The sequence below is a fragment of the Syngnathus leptorhynchus genome, chromosome 19 (assembly GCF_054491065.1).
Source record: "Syngnathus leptorhynchus isolate UIUO chromosome 19, UIUO_Slep, whole genome shotgun sequence".
NCBI lineage: Eukaryota > Metazoa > Chordata > Actinopteri > Syngnathiformes > Syngnathidae > Syngnathus > Syngnathus leptorhynchus.
This window is the reverse complement of record NC_141213.1, coordinates 6,625,811-6,648,152: the sequence shown is the minus strand read 5'-3', so window position 1 is coordinate 6,648,152 and position 22,342 is coordinate 6,625,811. Positions and strand designations below refer to the sequence as shown.

At 41.4% G+C, this 22,342-nt stretch overlaps 1 protein-coding gene across 8 annotated transcripts in view; it reads left to right on the top strand.

Moving 5' to 3' along the window:
- Positions 1-22,342, top strand: part of ctnnd2a (catenin (cadherin-associated protein), delta 2a) — a 114,543-nt gene that overhangs the window by 54,729 nt on the left and 37,472 nt on the right. For 7 of the 8 annotated variants that reach the window (XM_085939463.1, XM_085939467.1, XM_085939470.1 and 4 more), the window contains 6 exons: positions 1,463-1,517; positions 2,336-2,552; positions 2,688-2,796; positions 3,234-3,366; positions 6,953-7,123; positions 14,537-14,837. In XM_085939463.1, the coding sequence (XP_085795589.1) occupies positions 1,463-1,517; positions 2,336-2,552; positions 2,688-2,796; positions 3,234-3,366; positions 6,953-7,123; positions 14,537-14,837 (986 nt within the window). The remainder of the gene's footprint in view (positions 1-1,462; positions 1,518-2,335; positions 2,553-2,687; positions 2,797-3,233; positions 3,367-6,952; positions 7,124-14,536; positions 14,838-22,342) is intronic. The other variant, XM_085939466.1, reaches the window with a different exon arrangement.

The window sequence follows — 22,342 nt, the reverse complement described above, 5'->3', positions numbered from 1 at the left end:
AACTTTTGCTGAGCAAGCATGGCAGGGTTGGCTTTTTTGCACTGTTGCAACAATTCTGCATACGTGTACACCCTTTGTGCACACACCTCTTTTAGATGTAATTTATACTTGCCATTAATTGAGGTGAGCCAGAAAAAAAAGGAGCATTTTTTTTTTGGTGTTATTTTGTTTTGCAACGCAAAGTGAAATTACACCAGTGCTGCTTCAAGGTGACTGTGTGCTTGCGTGATGGTCTATTATAGCTGCTGCGGGTGAGTAATAATGTATCTGGATCACCTTTACAGCTTTAAGTATCAACATAAGGCTGAGAGGCTCAGCTGAGCACTGGCATATGTCCTCTCCCTCCCACCGCTGTGTGAAGACCAAGGCAGCAAGTTCTCATGAGAATTTAATCAGAAATTGTGCCAAATGTGAAAAGTGATTTGTTCTGCAGCACTTTTTGTTGCCACCTGCCTCAAAACAATCGCTGAATGCCGATTTGTAGAAATGATGTTGATGTGTGTTCTGTGCACAGGAGCCGCTTCATATTTGGCTCACATTCAAAGTTTGTTTATTCGTAAACGGAGTTGAAATCTCAACATGGTGCCAAAATTGGTTTTGATGTGTATTCCGCATGGATCGTGCATCATTCAAAAGCCAATAGGCCGTTTAATGCTAATGGGCCCTAATTATAAGAACCTGGTTGTTTTATTGAAAATTCTTCATGATACATACATGATAATAAAAATGAGAGCGTGCCCATGGGATACACTGCGGAGGACTCCAACCGTGCATTTCTCATCTTTCAAAGAACAGGACACAAAGGAAAACATTTGTTCTCTAATTGCAAAGCATTACTTTGTACTCAGGAATCCAACCAAATTCATGTGGGGAAACGACTCACAATAGACCTCGTGGCTAGCATTTCATCTAGGCTTTAGCCAGCTTCACAATAGCTGAGGAAATCTGTAGATCATCTTTTGATTTGGATGTTGGGTAGATGAAGCAGTTAGAGTACAATTAAAACAAAACATTGGTATGAATTTTGATGTAACACCGAGGGATTTGAATCACAACTTTATTTAACTTTGATGGCTTAAATAACCAATGACGGACGGGGTTTATGTGACAAAACATGATATTAAATATGTTAATACACAAAGCCTTTGGAGTTGTCTCCTCGACTTTGAGTAGGTGGTACAACAAGGCTTAATGAGAGATTATTTCGGTCAGAGCAGCTCCTCCGAGTTCATCGTCTGCTTCCGAGAGTCTGTTTGAATCCCCCTTCTGTGTTCTGTGGGGATTTCATTACGTTCTCTCTGAGGTTCATGCAGACCTCCTCGTGCAAAGATATGACTGAAGTCATTGTGCATAAAAGTTTATTAATGCTCCCTGTTCTTTTTCCCTTTCATTTACCCTGCATTCCCCTCATGACGGAATTATTCATCCTTCCTCCACTGTATTTCTTCCACCAACCCCCTAGGTGACTTCGAGCCGTGCAGCCCAGCAGCAACAATCACAAAGTGGAGCAGGGTCGGGTAAGCGTTCACCTCTCCCACTTCTCTTTTTCGAGCCTCTGGTCAATTAGCCATAACTTTTATGATATTAATGAATCAAGCTGACGGCCCGTGACAGTTTGCCGAGTTGCTAAAATTTGACGACGCTGACAGTTATGCACGGCACCTTAGATTTAAAAAAAAAATACTTGTAAGATGGTGGAAGTGATTTATGACAATTTATACATTAGGGCTGTCCAAACTTTTCTGCAGCTCATTCAAAACGATGCAGCTTACATTCTCTGTTCTACTTAATCAGAAGACAATCATCTTATTCATCCATCTTTTGACATTTATCTAGAGTCGGGATCCTATGACGTCCCCTATGCCTGATGAGCTACGACTCTAGTGTAATATAGATCTACGCTCAACATAAATGATAGAATGGCTGCTTTATTGTGTATCACCTGCACATTCTAATGAGCTGTAATAAATTGAAAGCAATGTAGCAAATAATGCTGGCTTTGGATTGACGCTGTCAGAGACATACTGTGATTATTGTTGTGGCGGTGGAAGAGAGAAAATGATCACAGTATGATCAAATTCCAATATTTTCCACTGCAAACTGTGCTTAATAAGTCACTGACAGTGTCAATCAAAACTGTTTTTATTGTCACCGAAGCCTGTTGTGGTAAATTTCCTTGACAGCAGGTGTGCCTAATGTTGTGGCCAGAGACTGTTTGTCTATGGTGGATTGGGTTTTATCCGTAATTTATTGACGTCTCGATTGAAACAGCAATGTCAACAATGCAGTAGTTAGAACGTCAATTGTTTTTTTTTTTCTTCCCTTTGTCTTGTAGGCATCTATTACTCCAGCTCCACCTTACCTGCCCAGCGTGTCAACTCGCCTCTTTGTGGCGGGGGAGGCGGTTCAGGGCCAGGTTCTCCCAATAAACTCCAACGCCTGGGATCGGCGTCTGATTCTCTGGGGTACTCCACCACTCAACGTTTGCCTTCCTCCTCATCCTCCTCCCCCAGCAAACAGTGTCCCGCTAATCGACTGGCTAAGTCATTCAGGTACACGGGTGACTGGGAATAAATTGCAGTGGGAAATGGGATCTCGACCTTATGTTGGGTTTCCCAAACTATGGGATGAAATTTAAAAGTTGGAAAAAATAATTTTGCGGAGGAATGATGTTTGTTGTCTCCTAGTAGCAACGTTGCCGTGACAACAGGGGGTGGTGGAGGTTCTCCCCTGAGGTTGGCCTCTCCACCCAACTCCACAGGTGGAGGGGCAGGATCATCATCACCCCTTCATCAGGTAAAAGACCTTCCTCAGACATACTCTGGCTGCCAGTTTAATGCACTGTTAGGAAGTACAAAATGGAGCCTTATCTGTCAAAGAGCAGCTTTTTATACTGTTGTTCTAAATGTGAAAGCCTGTTTACAATGGACAAATGTGAGACTTTTGTGTGGCACTTGAGCTCACCGAGTTATATAATGCTAAGTGCTTTCAAGTGATTTACACAAAGTGACAATTTCCATGCATAAAGCCACTTTAGGAAACTTGACCACGTGCAAATGGAAATAAAGGTGTGCAAATGGAAAAGTACAGGAACCAATTGTAGCAAAATGCATATACATCTGGTTGTCAACAGAGAGTGAATGAAGTAATTGGAGCTCTTTCTGCACTTATCTCTCTGACTCCCTGAGCTTATTTAGCAGTATTTGACTGAGAACTACTTCTTGGCATTGCAGATGAGCTCAGGCATCGGCAGTTATGCCACTTTGTCTCCCAAACGGCTCGCAGCTCACCATGCTTCCGACCAGTACAAGATTTCCCATGAGCTCTACGCAACTGCTACACTCCAGAGGCCCGGCAGTCTAGCAGGTGAGACGCAATCCAATCGTACTCCGTTACGTAAATTCTTATAGTAGGCATTGCAACTGTAAATTTGCCATTCATTTGCACTTGCTTGGTAAGTCAGTGATGCTGTTTGAACAACTTGCTGATCTCAATGGGAAACTTTATTTGCAATAACTTATTCCTGAGTGCGTGCTGTCCGCATCATAAAACTTTTATGATCTGCATGGGCTGTATTGTATTAGCAGGTAGGTTGCGAGGTACTTTATTTACCTCTCAGGAATTCCTGGTAGTTATTTAATTCATATGAAATAGCCATCATTTCAACAAAATCGCTGCTTTACCTCGGGCATCAGATTTTTTTATATTAACTTGAAAATTAAATCCGTTTTTTTTACTACTTCATTAACAAAACATAATTTAAATTGTTGTTCTTGCTCAATGTTCATATTACGGATACGAGTCAAACATATTTGGAGTTCACTCGGAAGAGCTATCAATGAAAACTTGCATCTCCAGCAAAAGCATTCTTTGGCTTTTTTTCATTCATTGGCTCGCTAAAAGAAAAACAGCTTGTGGGAAAATCTATACGGATATCAATACTACTGTGTGTGTGCGATAGTGTGTAGGCCTAGTGTTATTTAAGCACCTGGGTTATGATGGACCCTCTTTGCTGCATATCAGTGCCTCGCTCAGCCATTCTGAAAAAGGTCAAGTGCTGCGTTTAAGTCGATTGAATTAACTGATCTGTGAACGAGACCGTCGGCGTGTTGTGGTTAGTTTCTTGAGATTTACGTCCACATGATACTCTGCAAAATGTTTTGGGAGCCAACTACACTCTACAAAATACAACGTCACTGTTTGCAAGTGTTTTTCCTGATTCAATTGGATTTTAAAGATCACACTGAGGCTGCTTTCGGAAGACGGAGGTGTAAGTGTGATTTCAAGTAGAGATGGAACCATTTGTCCTAATACAGGGGATGGAAAAAATAGCAATGCATTTTTATTATGTAGTCATATATTGCTATTGAGGCGTTTCTGCTTTGCAAGAGCGTTTTCTGTTCTGTTCCTGGCACACTTGGCAATTTGGTGACAAAGGTAGATCAAACTTTAGACCGGCTGAAACCAGATGATGGAATGGGATTTTGTTGGATTTGGATTTGAATATGAAGTATGAAAATACTAGAAGAAAGAAAACGTCACTGATGCTCTGCACTGTTAGACTGCACTTTGCACTAGAGCTTCAAAGTCTTTATTTCAATAAAACACAAATAAAAGTGCTACTGACGAGTAGGTATAGCATTGTTCCGCAAACAACAAAAATAAAAGACTCATAATCATAAAACGCTACTGACAAGCTGGAACAATAGAACCCACCATAGTGGAAACTAAAAGTGACAAATGAGAATGGAGTACAGCAAGGAGGGATACCAGAATATGGCCAGAACTTAGCAGGGAAAACAAGCAACACAATGAGAAGAAAAAACATCTGACAAGGAGCAGCGTGGAATACGAGTGCAGGCCACAATCCAGCAAATTGTAAAGATAAAGAAACGGTGCAGGATACGCAAAGTATGGGAGCTGAGTCTCCAGTGCTTCTAATTGCTTGACTCCTTTGTTGCCTAGGGGACACATTGAAGAGCCAAATGAGAGAAGAAAAAAAAAAAAATCAACTCCGAGTGAATCATGACAATAGTCCACTGATTAATTCTTCCCATCTTGACTTGGTAACTCATAGAAAATTGCAAAGCGGGATGAGGAAAGAAAGTCATTCATGTGTAGTAGCAGCGACACTTGAATTGTTGACTTTGAATGATGTTGCCTGAGGCACACTTGTGATCCTTTTGCATGGTCAAGTATAAAGCTTTGCTCTATTTCAGAATTAACAGACCATGACATTTGCTGGAAGTACATATACAGTCGAGTCATTGAAAAGAATAGACTACCCTTGTTTCCTCACTTCCTTGTCATTTGGTCGTCGTATATATATTTTTTACCACGCGGCTATTTTGAACACTGTGTTGTGTTAGTCACCTAATTGGAAAATAATAGCAAATATACTGCAAATGAATTTATTGTAACATTTGCTTTGAATTATTTTCGCACAACAAAAATCACTTAGGTACAAAGGAGCCAATGTTCATTCATACATTTTATAATTCTTATTTGACTGAATTAAACATCATGGGACGGCTATTTTCGGCACCATTTGTTTCTTCTTTTCTTTTTCCCTCTTGGAAGAAAGAGGTCAGTACAAAAAAAGAATCAAGAAATAAAAACCAATTGATAGAGACTTCAAAGATGAAGGAAGCCAACTTGGATGAGTCATGCTGTTAAGCGGGTGTGTCTTGACTCTTTATTAGCTGGCTAACTTGCAAATTTGGACACTTTCTGTCTTAATCTATGTCGTTTTACAGCCTTCCCGCTGATTTCTGGTCTCTGTCATCGCAGCACAGATATATTCTTTCTCTGTTCAATATCTCTCCATCTTGTGCTATGTAATGTCTTTAATGCGAGACACAGGTAAACAACAAAAATGGATCTTTCAAACCAATGCGAGTGCCGATAGTACCACTTTGCAGACAGACGTTGGTCGTGTCTGTGGGGCTTCTGTAATTGCAATAGTATTGAGATTAATATGGATCTTGCCAGCAGTTTTTCTCCTCATTAAAACGAGAATGAAATGTTTTAATGAAGGCTTTATTGGCAGAAAGGATTCTTTTCCTTTGTGGCTTATTCTGTCAGGGTTAGAGATATGGTAAGGATGGATCTTGCTAACGAAGATAATTGCCATTTCTTTCGCACAAAACTCACCCAAGACTGCTTTTATGCACCTGTACAAAGTCGAAGGCACCGAATCATCCAAAATGTATTGACATAATACTTAGAGGTTTAAATCATGGAAGAGGGCTTGTTCTTCCTCCTCAGAGGCTCGAACCTCCTCTGCATTGAACTCGCCATCGACTGAGAGCTAATGTGACACGATAGCTCCACTGGACCGTCGTTTGCTCTCGTTCCTTCTCATTCACTCTTACCCGTGGCTTTCTACTGTGTGTGTGTGAAAGGGTATATAAATTTAGATTTTCTTTTTCTCCAGTTATTTTTTTTCCTTCTATTTGGATCTTTTCGTCTGACCTTGTCTTACGCTTGTTCACCAGTGTAATCAACAAACACCCGCTGTCAATGTTTTGGCCGCCCTGTGATTTTGGACCTGGTGCCAAACACAGGACCTCTCATTATTTTATTGCTGACAAACAGCAAAGAATGAAAAGCAGTGACAGCCTTCTTTTTTTTCTTCTGCTCATTATCCATCGTTTCTACTTCTTTTCAGGCCTGCTGTTGATTACCCCCTTATCAATATGGGTTGAGGTCTTAGAGTACAAGGGTTCAATTTGAGCATATTCATGACTTTTCTTATGACTGCACTCTATTCTCTTCATAACAATACATTTGCAGGCCCTCTTCAGCACTCAAGGTCATGATGATCCCGTAGAGTCATATTTTTTCATGGAGCTTCTGAAACCCATTTTCTTTCTCTACTCTAAAATCAATGTGATATGTAGAGAGGGATTTTACAACTTTTCAACTTTTTCCTTTCTTCTTTTCACTCCAGGCTCTCGAGGCTCCTACAGTAGTCAGCATAGCCAGGAGCCCCTCCGACCCTTGGGGTCCCCAGAGCACCATATAGACCCCATATATGAGGAACGCGTTTACCACAAGGGTCCCATGAGGAGCCTCAGCCAGAGCCAAGGGCCCGACACTGGCCACTACCGCAACAACACTGGTAGGCAGTTTTTACATCGACCTGTTTAAACTCTTCATATGTTGTGCATTTGCTTCTGATTTGTTCAGGTTTAAATGTTGATGTCCAAGCCTTGCTACCCCAGTTTATTTATTTGTTTTACTTGAATGATATATGCCGTAAAATAAACCAATCAAACTTCCTCAGCATGGATTTTTCAAAAAAAACACCATACTGCTCATTATTGGCAGTGTATTTATTTGACATAGTAGTTTTCAATGGGATGGAGCGACACTCCGTCGTACTATCGAGCTCACGTTCACTCTAAGACGTCTTCATTCCCTCCGCTTCCCTTTGTAACTCCATTGTTGCCAATGTATTTTTAATAGGGCCTCACTGCGCTTATCTCAGTGCGGGTTTAGGTACGCTGTGTTAATCCCATTAACATTATCATACCCACATGAAAACACCCAAGTCGGTTCCGCCATGTTCACAGCTCCCTTGATGTCATTAGCCAGCTATCATTAGCATATGGGTCAGAACCATGGTCATAAATATGGCACTTCAGACCGGCATTGAAGTTGATCAGTTTCACTCACTCCAAGTAGAGATGAGAATTACCTTGAAGCACATAGCCCTGCTTTCTAGGTACACTTCAACATTAATGGCTCATCGGGTGTGCTCCTCTTCTCACGCGATAGAACTTTCTTCCTCAGAAGCCTTTTAATTCAATAAGTGCATGATTGTAAGAAAACACACAAAGGAAATTTGCACAGACGCTCCAAAATTCAATAGGAGCTTGTGCTCTTAATTACAAGCCTTGAGCTTCATAAGACGCCTCTCCAAAATTTCCCAGCCTAACAATTGTGTCTATACTCAATTTCAACTCAAATACATTAGCTGGTAGATAAACAAGAAAGCCTAAACCTTAGTTAAGAAGAGAACAATTTAATGTTGCATGTTCCGTGACTATAAGAACATCAAAATTGGATTTGTATTACATAAACGACTGCACATAATGAACTGATAAAAGAGCCGTGCTGATACAGTGACGACAAAGTCATTAATTATGTGACATTGCCATTTCTTGGCAATGGCACACTCACATTATTAAGCTGCAATGGTTCAATCGACAAATTATCACTCGTGATGGAAAGAAAAGAGGGCTAATTTAGCGCTATTCCGTCAATAATTGTTGCATTCTTGGTGGATGGCATTTATTCAAGAAATGTGGGCTCTCATATTTGTTATTTATTATTATTGGTGACCTGTGTGATTGGTTGTTGATCATGGCACCCGCTGGATTTGATAGGTGAAGCCAATCCTCGTCCCTATCATGTTCTGTTCTGTTTTCCAAGCAACGAGATTACTGATTAGGAACAATTTTCCAACTTGAGCTTTCCTCGGATGCTCTTTCTTCCCTTTCACACAAATCTATTATTGTATGTGTGTGGGTATTGTTTCAGTGTGCGCTCATGGATTAAACCAGGCCAAGGCCCCAGAGGAACGCAGGTTAATGTGGCCTATTTCAAGAGATTATTCCCACATAGAAACGTCTTTTGCTTTCACATATGGTTTTTCTCTCTCAAACAGTGTAACATAAGACCTATTGCTCAGCTTGCTACATGAACATGATACAAATTGATTTGGAATGTGGGTTGCCTTTGTTGCTTGCAGTTCCATGCAAGGTGGTTCCTCCTTGATTTCAAGCAGCGCAGTCAGGAAGCTCCCGCTGTTTACATCCCTTTTGATGTCTCATTAGCCCCTCTGTATGAAACTCAATCATTTGACCGATCATCTTAATCTAAAAAAGGTATTCAAAAGAATCCAGTGAATCCAATTTCACTAAATGATTCAATTGTAAGTCAAGAGTGTTGAGAGCAAGGACGAGCTCATCGTCAGAGGAGGAAGGAGGACAGGAGGGTGATAAAGATGGAGACAGTTGGGAGGGAAATGGTGCATTTATTTGGCTTCTTCTAGCCAGAAGGCAGGAACATTTAATGGCACCTCTTAAATGGAGAGAATGATTTCCTTCCTGGAGAGCAAGAAAGGTAACAAAAAAGGGATGGTGTGCACACTGAAATATTTTAGTAACCCTGATCAGAGCTGGCTCCAAGCATAAGAGAAGCATGACTCTGCTTGAGGTGGGGGGGTAAAATAAAACTTTTTATTCAAACACATTAAATTTAATAAAGAGGTGACATAAAAATCATTTTATCTATTGTTGTTTTCATGGATTCTGTTTGATTCACAAGGGAGTGAACTGTAGTATTTTTGGATAGCCTTATGATTCTGGAATACTTGCATCATTAGATCATTTTTGACGGTTTTCCAGTATTGTGAAATTTTGTTGAGCACTAAGTAGTGTTTTCTCATCCTGACAAATGCATTTGGGCTAGAGTGCAATATCTTTGGAGCCTTTAGCCAAAGCAGCTCCCCAGTCACTGTTGTGTCAGTCTCCAGGCCAACTGTGATTAGATACCTTTGGCTTGGATCAATTTCTGCTTGGCCCTTGATCCTGCTGGTTTATTGATAGACCCTCTGTCTTTTAAATAACAGCAAAAAGTCACGCTGGAAAAGCACTCGCATAGATTTCCCCCCCGACCTTAAAAGATCACTTTCTGTATTTATATTTGTGTTTGGATGTGTGCTCGCTGGGTGATTTGTGATAAAAGCTTGGACGCTAAGACTAGCCCATTTAGAGTCTGTGAGAGCCTGTACAAAACCTGGACCAGATTGTTTGCTCCATTCTTTGAGAGCACCAAATACAACTCTAGCACTATTTATACCATCTAGTAAAGAATCTCCATTTCAGGAAAATGTCAAAAAAGATTTATGATAATGCTAATAAAAATAGGCAGGAATGCTTTGCAATAATTTATGATCACCAGCAATGGACGGTTCATACTCTGCTTGCCACTGAGGCAGCCAGGTAATGTTTGCACAAACATCCTTGCTCCCAGGTCCACCACTGCAGCGAGTTCTACATATGTTTGCAGATAATCACGGACCTCTTTATGTGCAGTGGTCTAAAAAACCCCAAATAATCAGATGATTATTTCCAGTTATCAAAGTATAGAGTAGTATCATGAATTGGAATGCCCTATATCATATAAATGGTATCAGCCACAAACACTAACACTATGACTTCCACTTTTGTCCTTCCTCTCCATGGACATTAAACTTGCCTCATCCAGACAAGTGTCCTACAGCTGCAACACTGCATACTGTATGCCTTGCCTGTATGTGTCAGCCATTGCTTCTAGCTCTGGAACATCAAGAGCTATGTGTTGGCCCTGGAGCTACTCCTAGGGATTTTAACCAGGGAGAAAGTAATCCTGCCTCTCCTCCATAGCCAAGTGTGTGTGTGTGCGTTTGTTTGTGTGTGTGTGTGTGTTGTGTGTGTGTGTGTGTGTGTGTGTGTGTGTGTGTGTGTGTGTGCACACTGGCCCATGTGTGTTCACCTATCGCTGATGTGGCCAAGGTTATATCTGCATGACCTCAATGCACTGCACACAAAAATGCCCCAGGGGCATACATGTTTAGACCATGTCAATCACGTTGATATTTAGAAGTTGTGAGCCAATGTGTGTGTGTGTGTGTGTGTGTGTGTGTGTGTGTGTGTGTGTGTGTGTGTGTGTGTGTGTGTGTGTGTGTGTGTGTGTGTGTGTGTGTGTGTGTGTGTGTGTGTGTGTGTGTGGTGGGGGGGACAGAGAGTGAGAGAGGTTTTGTGTAATCGTGCTGAGCGTTGAAGCGTGTCGAGAGAAAGGACATGTCCTCGGCTCTGATCACAGTCTTCTCCTGCTACAATAGAGGCGGCGCGATGGAGAGACAGAGGGTGATTGTGAAGAAAGGCGAGAAAAACATGGGATGAATAGATGATGAAGAGAGGACGGCGGGAAAAAAAACAGGAACCATAGAGGGAGTTCAAAAAAGAGCAAGGGCTGGGGATTGAAAGGCATGAGGCGGGTAAGAGAGAAAGATGGATGGGGTGAGGATGGAGACGGAAGGATCTGGAGGGAGGTGAGAAATAAAGAAAGGAGAGAAAAAGGCAATAAAGGCATGAGAGCAAAATAGAGTGACATAGACAGAGTAGAGGAAAAAGAAATGCGGGCAGAGATGAAAGTGAGAAGGAGGATGGATACAAAAAGCTCTGAGAAGTGGTTTGAGTCCCTTCAACTTCTATACTCCATTCTGCCTATCTTATACTTCTTCATGCAGCAGCTCTTTTTAAGCTCACTGGCGCTTGTCCTGAAATCACTATGTCAAAAACAAAAAAAATGGCGCTAATCTGCTAGTTATATGTTGACTTAACACCAAAGCGTGTGGAAGCAAACATTCCACATTTTGAAGTATGAGTGAAGGTTTAGATTAATATTATTTTCTACAGTGAAAGTCATCCCATTTTTAGATATTATTTCTTTGTAAAGGTCAAGATACACCATTCTAATATATATACGGAACGGCACGTATGCATCTTTAAATAAGCCCCCCAATGCTGATTTCCTTCAGGCAGGCAAAGGTCAAGTTATCAGCCAGAACACACCGTTACCAAGACAAATGATACAACTCTGCTTTGTTAAGGTTGGAGAAAAGGAAACTAAATAAGAAGATTGAGTATTCCACAAAATGGAATGTTCAGGAACTTTTTCCAACTCGATCAAAGCGAAACTATACAATTGAATTGGCATAAAATGCTGGTCATCTTATTTCTTTTCATTGCGCTTGCCCGACCAATCCCTTTTCCTGCTTGGAGATTTGTCCAATTTCAATGTCAAGTCCCTTGGAAGGTGCAGTTTTACTCCAACACTGGTGGTGTTAGCCTAAAGCTCCAGCTACTAATGAGACGTTCAAGAAGATGGAGGCATCGCTGAGACAATTTAAAAAGGGGAGAAAAGATCAGGATTTGTTTCTGATGGGAGTAACTCTGCTTCATTACCCCCTCTTACTCTGCCTTGGCCACCGCACTACAAGAGTTTCATCCCCACATCGCTTTCCTTTTTCTTAAAGTGCAGCGCATTGGAAGCTTTTCTTTTGTATCAGTTGTCATTTCACTTGATTAAGTCCTCAGTGGGCCATATTAAAGCAAAGAAAAAAACCTTATACAACAATCAAAGTTGTTCATCCATTTAGTATAGTGCTGGTTATTATAGTTGCCGGTGAGCTGGAGACTTGTCCAACTGACTTTGAGACCATTAACTATTTATTCATTTATGAGCGTTGGATCTATTTGATTTTAGAAGTGTAAACCTTCCTGGATTGCTATCACTGGCCGTTTGCCCACCCCAAATTCTCCAGGATTATAGTTTCTTTGCTTTTTTCCCCCTCATATTTTAACTTGATGTGAATAACCTTTATTATTTTTGATGTACTTTCATCGCATAACACGGTGTTTTTTTTTTCCCCTCACTCGCTCGTCTGATACAAGCAATCGAAAAACAGTAATTAAGGGTTGCTCTGATGTGTTAAGCAGGTGAGTATGTGAGTTAAAGGGAATGATGACAGGGAACAAGTGTGTGCCACATCTCAAGAGAGCACTAACAAGCAAAGTACTCTGAAGCCAACACTTAAGACAGCCGAGGATGTATACTCACCGGTCACTTGATTAGAAACGGCGCTGACATGCTTGTTGTTGTGCAACTGCATATGAAAATATGCTGTTAATATTTAGTATGTTGTGATATGACAGGAACAACATGTACCATGGTTTTACAAAGCAGCTGCAACCATATTGTTAGGATTGCGTTGTCGTACACAACCGCGTTGCGTCTCCCCCCCCCCCTCGATGCTTGCTGTCTTATTTTTAATGCGAGTGAAATTAATACTGTCATTTTGCTCTACCGAGGATGTAGTCATTTGCAATTAGCGACGCCCTTTGACTTCCAAAACAAAAACGTTCATTCTTATCATTTGAAGATCTGTTGAGGTCTTGTTGGAACACACAAAAACACAGTCAAAGCCAATTGAACATCTTTTGAATAATACCGCAAACTGTAAATACAGACCCAAAAAAAAAACAAATCTCACACCAAAAATCTTGTCCTGCTCTTAGACCAAGTTTAATCAACTAATAGTATAGAAGTAACTAATTACACCAATTTCTTATCCGATGTTCTAAATGAGTTCCGGTATGTCGGATGTTTTCCAACAAATAACCTTCTAGTCAACTGACAGGTGGTCATTCAACAATCTTGTGTCCTGCACTTGTTTGTGTTCCGCTTCATTAGTTCTGCTGAGGCTGCCTTTGTTCTTGCCTTTTCTTCACAATAGTCTTTTATGATCTGGTTTCAAACGTGATTTGAACCAATTGTTGGTGAAAACATCATTATGTTTCATGAATATTATTTGACCAATGTCTCCCTCTTTAAGACACCAAATATAAAATTCACTGGAAGGGTCAGATCCTGCAATATCACAGATCACTTCACAATGAACAGGTGTGATCAGGAATTGTTTATTCACGTCTGGCGTGTTGACTGATTTCTAATTCAAGTTCAATTTTTAAAGGCTAATCCTCCTTTAATAGCAGTTTGATTGGATTGTGTTAAAGCTCCAGTCAATCACGACCCTCTCATTGATCCCCTTTGTGATTTATCACAGTCTTTGAAGATTGCATTTAAGTCTCCCTTTGCATGTGTGCACGTTTGTGTTTTTGGGGGGGTTTCTTGGTCTACCTTGCTTCTAATGACAGATGAGATGGATCAGCCTCCACACTTCACACACACACACACACACACACACACACGCACACACACACACACACACACACACGCACAGACACGACCACACACGCAGTCACTATTTCTCGTAGCGTTTTTACAGCCAGAGAAACAAGGCCCCCAGACTCACATTAACACCTTGATATATCGCCACTGCTTTGCTCCCACACAGGAGCAAAGGAAGGTGACAGCTCCAGTGGCCCAGCAGAATGCTTACATCACCAAGCAATTCCCCATTCAATTCCCATCTCTGGCTAAGCACATAAAGCTTGGTGTTTTTACATTTGCTTTTTATGCTTTTCAGTCGTTACCGCTCGTGAGCAGATGTCTCATTATTTGGGCGTATCAAAGTTTATCCAGTTGTTCTCCTACTACATGACAAGAAGGAAACAGTGCCTCGTTTTCAAGTGGGGTTTAGTATCTATTTAAAAATGTTCCTGAAAGTAGGAATGTCTTTAAATGTGAGTGCAATTCTTAGTAGCAGTTGTTTCAATGATTTTTGCACAATATTTGTCATTCCCTGTCTCTCTCCCTCTTTCCAATCCCCGCGGTAAACATTGGTCTTGTTGTTAATCCTGGGCATGTGGCCAATATTTATCAATCAATCCATATGGAGACATGCCCGTTTGTCCCTATCATTTGCTCTCCATCTCACCGACTGTCCTTGTAGACTTCTCCCACCGTCTCCATGAGCATGTCCTAAGTTATGTCCTCTGTCCCTACTTTCCCGCCATAGCTCCCTCCTCCCCCGGTGTCGACTCCATCCCTTTGCAGCGAACAGGGAGTCACGGCACCGGAACGGGAAACTACAGCCGCGGCGGGACCAACAACTATGCCACGGTGGGACCGGGCTACACAACAAGCGGGGGAGGTGGGGACATGTACGGCTCGGACCCCTACGTGGCCGACCCTTACCGCACCCTGCAGTACTGCCCCTCGGTGGTGGAATCACCTTACAGCAAGTCTGGGCCAGCCTTGCCGCCGGAAGGGACCTTGCAGCGCTCACCTTCTGTTGACTCCATTCAAAAGGACCCCAGGTAAGATTTTCTTTCACAGTGAAATGTGTCACGCGCTACAATATGTGAACTTGGATTGTATTGATGCATTCGGAAATCTCAGGTAAATGTATATTTCTCGGTATACGCCTTGGGGAAATATCTTAGGAAATATTGATGAGTGACGACAGAGCACACTGAAGAGGAAAGCTGATCGGGTCATCTTGTCTTGATGAGCCAGGTGTCAATAACCAATAAGAGGAAAGCTCCCGTCTTGATGTGTCAATAACCTTGGGTTATGAATGTAAGATGATAAAAAATCATGTCAAGAATCTGATCGGAGGATCTTAGGCACTCCACGCTTTCATTTGTTGTGATTCAGAAGGAAATACCGATCATCCATTCTGTTTTGACATCGTCGTGTAAGTTTACCTGTGCTGCACAAAATTGGCTTCAAATTCTCCAGTTGTGCTTTTTGTCAAGCCATCACAATCTCTCGCTCTGCTTAATCTAATTGAATTGTAACTACAGAACGTGTTACATTTCTCTGTGCCACGAGGTTAACTGGCTGCCTACTCCAACTCCAGTCTTTCTTTTTCAATAATTGGATCTAGCTGAGCTTGCATGGAGTGCTAAATGAGTTAGGAGCAATTTAGACTCGAGTAATGCCTTGAGTGAAGGCGGGGGCTATTTTTGCATGTGCACCAATGCGTGTACATACAATCAATGTAATCCGCGTAAGTTTTTTTTTTGTTGATTTTGGAAGTGAGGGTGTGTGTATGTGACTGCTGTCAACACTGTTTGGGGCGCCATGACAGCTGCAGAGTAGAAGTGAGGACACCAAACTCCCAAAGCCCTAATAGATGATGGGAGTAAAGGAAGGGAAGGTGGTAGATTAAGTAGATAAGGGGAGGAAGGATAAAGGAAGTAGGAAACGGGCAAAGATGAAGCAGGAAGAAGAGGCGTGAGATAAGCAAAGTGTGAGAGGAGGGGATAAAGAAGCACAGTGAAAAGGAAGAGGGATTTGGTGAAGAGGGAAAGTGGATCAATGTGCATACAGTCATTTAGAGTAGTGCTTTCATAATTTAGATTAGTGGTTGCCTGGATTGTTTGTTGTGTGTGTGGTCTCCTTAAAGCGCTATAAGAAGTAAGGGCACACAACAAATTGCTAAGGAAGGAAAATACAGAAAAGACTTTGATTAAGAAGATGGAAGGAAGAAGAAACAAGTAGTGAGGCATTGTGGGTGGGGTGTGTGAGGAAGAACAAGGGGGAGAGGAACATTAGCTCAGGGAGAGTGGGAATTAGGGACCACTAAGGTGGAAGCAGTGGGTGTGGATGCTTATTGTTACAAAGCTTAAGAGCTCAAGAGAAGCACAAGTGTGTTACTAACGTCTTGAAGAGGCAAGTTTGGCCTAGAGAGATGCGGATTGATGGGAAGGCAAATGGAAGACGCAACACAGTGATCAAAAACAAGGCTGCCGTATATTGTTTCTCCCATGTGTTTGCTTGACTTCACCCTTATACAAGAGCCAATAAGCCCCACAGTATGCTACCGGGAGAACACAGACGGGACTTTCCATTGATGTTTTTATGAGCTAACACTTTTTAAGGGTTCGGCAGTAACGTACTGTGTAAAGCTACCACGACATATGGAGCTGCATCTGGAATTTCTTTCTAAGTAGTATGAAAATGCTCCATCCATCCAAGGTAAAACATGTTTTTAGCTGCGTGCCTACAGTGGATGCTTGGCTAACAGCTCTGCTCCATTACAATTGAAGGCACTCTCTCCCTTGCTAACATGGCCGCCACTTCTGCCCATACTTTATTTTGATGGGAAAGTTGCCCATGCCAACCCGCAGGCTGCCACAGTGACACGCTTTTTAGCATGCTCTTGTGTACTACAAAATCGGTTTATCTATGACAAGGAAAAGAGCACAAGCCAAAAAAATAATAAAAATAGACCACTCTGGTGATGGCGCTGCAGCATCAGTATATGTGGTTTATTGTGGTTTATGTGTTTTCGAAAAGCTGAAATGAGCACATTGTTACTGTCACATGTGCACTTGTGTAGTTTTTTTTGTTTATGTGTGATTCTACACATGGGACAGATGCGCTAGATGGAAATTAAGGCAGCGGTAAACTAAGTGCACACTGTGTTTGTATGTGTGAGAGGTTCTGGACCACAGGATTATATGCAAACTGGGGATTCCACAGCCTCTTAAGTGAAAGAACCTGCCACTGCACTGTTTACTACACCACACCTGGGGATTACTATTGTCTCAAGTGCAGGGAGATTTCTTTGCACATAATAAACATTTGTGGCTACTGGCTACCAGCCACATTTTCTGTTCTCTAAGTGCTTTTCATCGTTTGTGCACTGATCTTACTGCAGCAGAAGTATTGGGAAAATATGCAATAGTAACTGTTGACTGTGTTTTAAGAGGCTGTGTATTTAAATAGCACTTATATTGAAGTGGGATGTCTGGAATGTCATGTCAAGATGCAAATCTATGAATATGAATGGTGTTTTTATTTGACTGTGAGTGGTTTGCTGGGTTTAAGCGGTTTCAGCACCGTGGACAGCAACAGACATTCTGAATAGTAGTTGTCCATCCCTGCCCCAAGAGGTGACCCAAAGTAGCTTCAGCACCATGGACAGCAGCACACATTCTGCTATTCAGTAGTAAGAGGAGTAGTCGTAGTAGTTGTCCATCCCTGCTATACAGTAGATGCATTTTAATGAATAGTATCAATCTATGTCCAATCAGTCAAGAGGTAGCCAAAAATGTGTCTTTGAGAAAGTTTTGTGTTAAGAGGATGGGACGGTAAACATTCTTTAATGACAGCCCCACAGTGATGGAATGATTTAAGGAGGAAGGAATCAAGGAGACATTCAGAGGAGAGGACACAGTCTTTTGCCTCTCAGCATGGCCCATGGGTAATTTCCACTTCTCATGAGAAATGCATGCTGGGATATGGTATCACCTCCAGGGAAGGGTAATGATGCTTTGCCAGAACCTTGGCCCCGAGGCACAGCTGTATGCGTGAATGAGGGTGCACAAGTGTGTGTGTGTGTGCGTGTGTATGTGCAGCTGTGGCTTGGCCATCGCCCCTGCCTGTTCTGGGTAAATTGCCCATTGTAGTCATTTTCCTTTTTTGAAGTGGCCTATCTATTTGTGTGCCTGTGTGGGGATGTGTTTGGTTGACCTTGGGATGAAAACAAATGCTTGTGTCCCTGCCTTCATCTTTCCTTCCCTGCTCTTGCCTCTGGATCGGACTACTGGCCATACTGAAGAACAGACGTATTCACTGAGACCAAATGAAATAGAAGCGAATATATTCAATCATCAGGGCTTTTGGGGGAATTTGCAAATCCATCGTAAGATGCTGCTGATCGTTAACATGGATAGAAATGTGATGAAAATAGAGTTGCGGTATTTTTTTTTCCTATGCCGTGTGCATTGTTATGAAAATCAGTTTGGAGAATGTTGGACACTGGACCACCATCAATCTTTGCTTGTAATCGTAATTGTCAGAGCACGTCTAAAGAATTCATTTATGTCTTTCCAATTCATCATGACCATACGCTTATGTTACATGTCATCATCACCAGCACCATTTCCATCATGTCGTCGTAAAGCTTTGAGCAAACGTTGCTGCAATTTCCAAATTGCTGTCTTATTGCTCGAGTGTAAACTAATGAGTGGAGCAGGTGCACTAGCCACACACTCCTTGATGAGATTTCCGTCTCTTTTGCGTCATGTCACTATTTTTATCTTTAGCTCACACAGGTGCCAAATTATTAACACTCACACAGCACCCAATGTTTTTACAGTACTTATGAAAAATAAAGGCTACAGGGGAGTGCCAACGCATATTTTGTGTGTTCTGATCATGCACTCAAGTCAAAACATTTGGATTTACAATCTCTCTCTATTAGGAGGCAGGTTGTCACCTTGGTCTCCACTTATCGGGCTTTTTCTGGCGTTTCAGTTTAGCCTCCACTCTGCCCTCTTTCTGACAGTAGAGTGTAAATATTGCATGAATTCATACTCACAGGAATGTGTGTGCGCATGTATGAGTGAGAGAGAGGCAATAAGCTTGGAAAAGGAATTAGGATTGTGTAATAAATATTTGTTGCTGTTCTGAGACTCTGCCGGCCGATTACTCCCTTGCAGAGTCATGTGACCATAATTAGTGAGTAATTCAACAGCATAACCACAAATCACAGCTTTTAAGACGCATACACCTCGCTCTGTCAGACATTATAAACAATGATATAAAAAATAAACAATTCCCTGCGACCAGTTCAGGGTGTTACTGGATTAGGCTCCAGCCCGCCCGCGACCCTCGTGAGGATAGACTGCTTCAGAAGACGAATGGATGAATAACTTTAGTTGACAGTCAGACATTTATCAATTTAAAATAGTGTTTTCAAACTGCACTGCTTCCAGCTTTTCTAATAGACTGTTCCCTTCCTGCTTTATGGTTGGGTTATTGCAGATTCACTCTATTGTGCATTTTCATTTGCAATCATAAAGTTTTACCTGGCTATTTTGGCAGAACCCAAAAAAAAAAAGAACACAACATTGCATTTTGAGTGAAATATACTAAAGTATTTTGAAGGGTGAGGACATATTACAAATACAATCCAAAAAAAGCTGCATTGTGTCATAAAAAAAAAGTATTTTTATATCATGTCCCTGCAGAAGCGCACACATCCATAGACAAAAAGATGGAATCTGGTTTGACCTTAACGTGTCAGACTATCTGTGGATAATTTGTAGTTGTATGCAGCATGTGGATGTGTAGTGTCACACTGAGCTCAACCTTCATTAGACCTGTGACATAAAGCTGCAATTTGTCGATTACACGCGCACACGCAATTTAACGTCCTCATTAGCATTATCGGCACGGAACGAGCTCATCTCTACTGTTTCTCATTCAGAGGCCAGAGTGCTGCTTGTTGAGGTGATTGCATCGGGGCTTTCAAATCCAAAAAAACAATGGAGCCCTAATTTCTCAGCAAGCTCTCATTCTTCCGTCACCTTAATCTTCCCCTCTCACTTTGATTGGCTGAGTGCACTAGATGAGGATTTTGATTGGATATTTTGCTCACTTGTGTTTGATCATGGCTGCAGTTCAAGTATCACAACCATCTCGATTGTTTGTGTGGAAGTCTACCAGTGACCAGTATTTACCAAAAATCAAAATTCTAAAAAAACAAAAACACACTCTCGGTAGATAAAGTAGAAGAAGGAAGGCTTAGTGTTAAATTAATTGGTAATTAAACACCGACTGCTCCTCTATTTGTGTCTGTCAGCAACTCACACTAATTGGGTCACCTAATTAGCTATTTTCAATATTTCAAGTCCCAATCACTGAGATTTTTCCCTTTAATATCATCATTACATCGTTCTCGGAGCGGTGCATAATACTGTGGGTCACCTCAGTCTAATGTGTACGTTTCACTGCGTAAACATTCAGTAATTGCACTATAGCAAAGGGGAATTGGGCTGAAAATTTGTGCTCAGCAAATATTGTATGGGATAATAATACTATAAGCATGTGACTTTAAGACAAAAAGAAAAAAATGTCATGATTCGATTAGGCTTCAAATTTTGTGTAATCAGCTCAATCTTCCCGTGCAATCATAACACACATTACTCACTTTCACTCAAGCCACTGTAATAAAATAAATGGAAAGCGCTGTGCCTTAATAACTCATTGAAACAGTCATCCCACTCCTACTATTTGAGACAAGTTCCTGGATAAGAGCTTCGGGATCCAAAATTGCAAAATGTGATGGGATCCTCCATCAAATATTGCAGCTGGTTGTGAAGAGATGCTCCAGAGATCCAGATAAGTGCATATAGCATATTAGCTTATTCAAGTGAGCAAAATGATTAGAACCGACTTTATGAAATGATTCCATATGATTTTCCTTCAAAGGTATGTTGGCTGTCATACATTTGATGGTTTCCTCTTTTGTGCAACCATCATGATGTCAGCGCTAGTTTCATTCCACACCTCATATTCTTCCCACTCAGACTCTTTGTTAGCGTTCATTCATGCTCCGTAGCCATCCATCCCAGACCGGAAGAACCTTGGAGAAAGCCTATTGATTTTTTTTTTCCTTGTCTTGGTCTTTTTTTTTTTCCTCAATCCATCTAATATAGAACAAGGAGAAGACTAAGATAGACAGTGTGGTGGATGGGAGGGGATGAGCAGACAATTGTAAGGATAGAAAGTCGCATCTGGTGTACTGGTCCTGACGTGATGAGCTTGATAAAAGAAGTAATATGTACTCCTCCCCTCTTCATCACATTCCTTGATCTCATTTATGGCCTTCTCTTTTCTTCGCTATCTCTTTTCTATTTCTACCAAGAGTGGGTTTTCTTATACTGACTTACTTCTATTTGTCACTTTCCAAATGTGAAGGAAGGAGAGTGACAAATTGGAGGTTGCGCTAAATACCGGTACCATAACGGCACCACCAATTTTAGGGGGCAAAAATGACTCGGGACTATAATTTCCCAAGTACTGCTACTTGGTTTTAAAAAATTGCATCTAAAGAGCTCCAAGTCGGTGACAGACGTGGCTGGTGTGCGGAATGTCAGTCATACAAACTCAAAGATAGAAGGGCCACTATTGCGACAGAAGCCTTTCTCACTATTACTGGTTGGAATGTCAAACATGACGTCCTTCTTCAATTGTTCTAAAGTATTCAAATTTTGTGGACAGGTTGCATGACACCTTGTATGCTTTTGAACTTGGAACTATTTTAGTCTATTTTTCCAGAATATTTCGGTTGAATTGAAATTCGGAAGTTCCACAGCGTACAGTATTAGAACCATGCATCTTTCATGACGCAATCCACGATAGTAAATGTATTAAAATACAGTATACATCCGTTTGTTATATTGAGTCATATTAGAATATGTGTGTGTAATATTGCGGCTAAATGCACTAAGAAGATCCGAGACAAAAGAGAGGAAATGGAAGCAGTTTGATATTTGACGGCCAGAATGATTTACTAGCCAGTGCGTCAAAAAAAAAAAAAGAAAATGCTCAGCTTGACTCCTTTGTCAAAGTCAAACTCTTATTTAGCTTCTGTGGAGTAACATGCAGACTTTTCATCACCGAGGCTATAAATTACCTAAACTGTTTTTGGCACTTTCTCTCACTTCCCTCCCTCCGATATCTCTTAATCTCTCATTCCAGCCACTGACCACTTTCATTCCTCTCTCCATTTTAGTGCCCTCAGGATGGATGTTCAGGTTCTAATTAGCATCTGCTTTGCTATGCGCAATGCTTTCCTGTCCGCCAATCAGTTAACATAAATGACAGACCTTGTCCAATCAGATTAAGACCAGGGAGACACACTTCCTGTCGGGAGCTGTCTTTTCAAATCCAACGTGGGCTCTGAAAATGAATGCCAATTGAACTGCGAGGGCAAAAAGGACGTCATAAATTACAATGTTGCATAGTTACTCCGACAGAGTCCTCCTAAAGTCACAAGAAGAAGCTCAACATTGAGACTTAC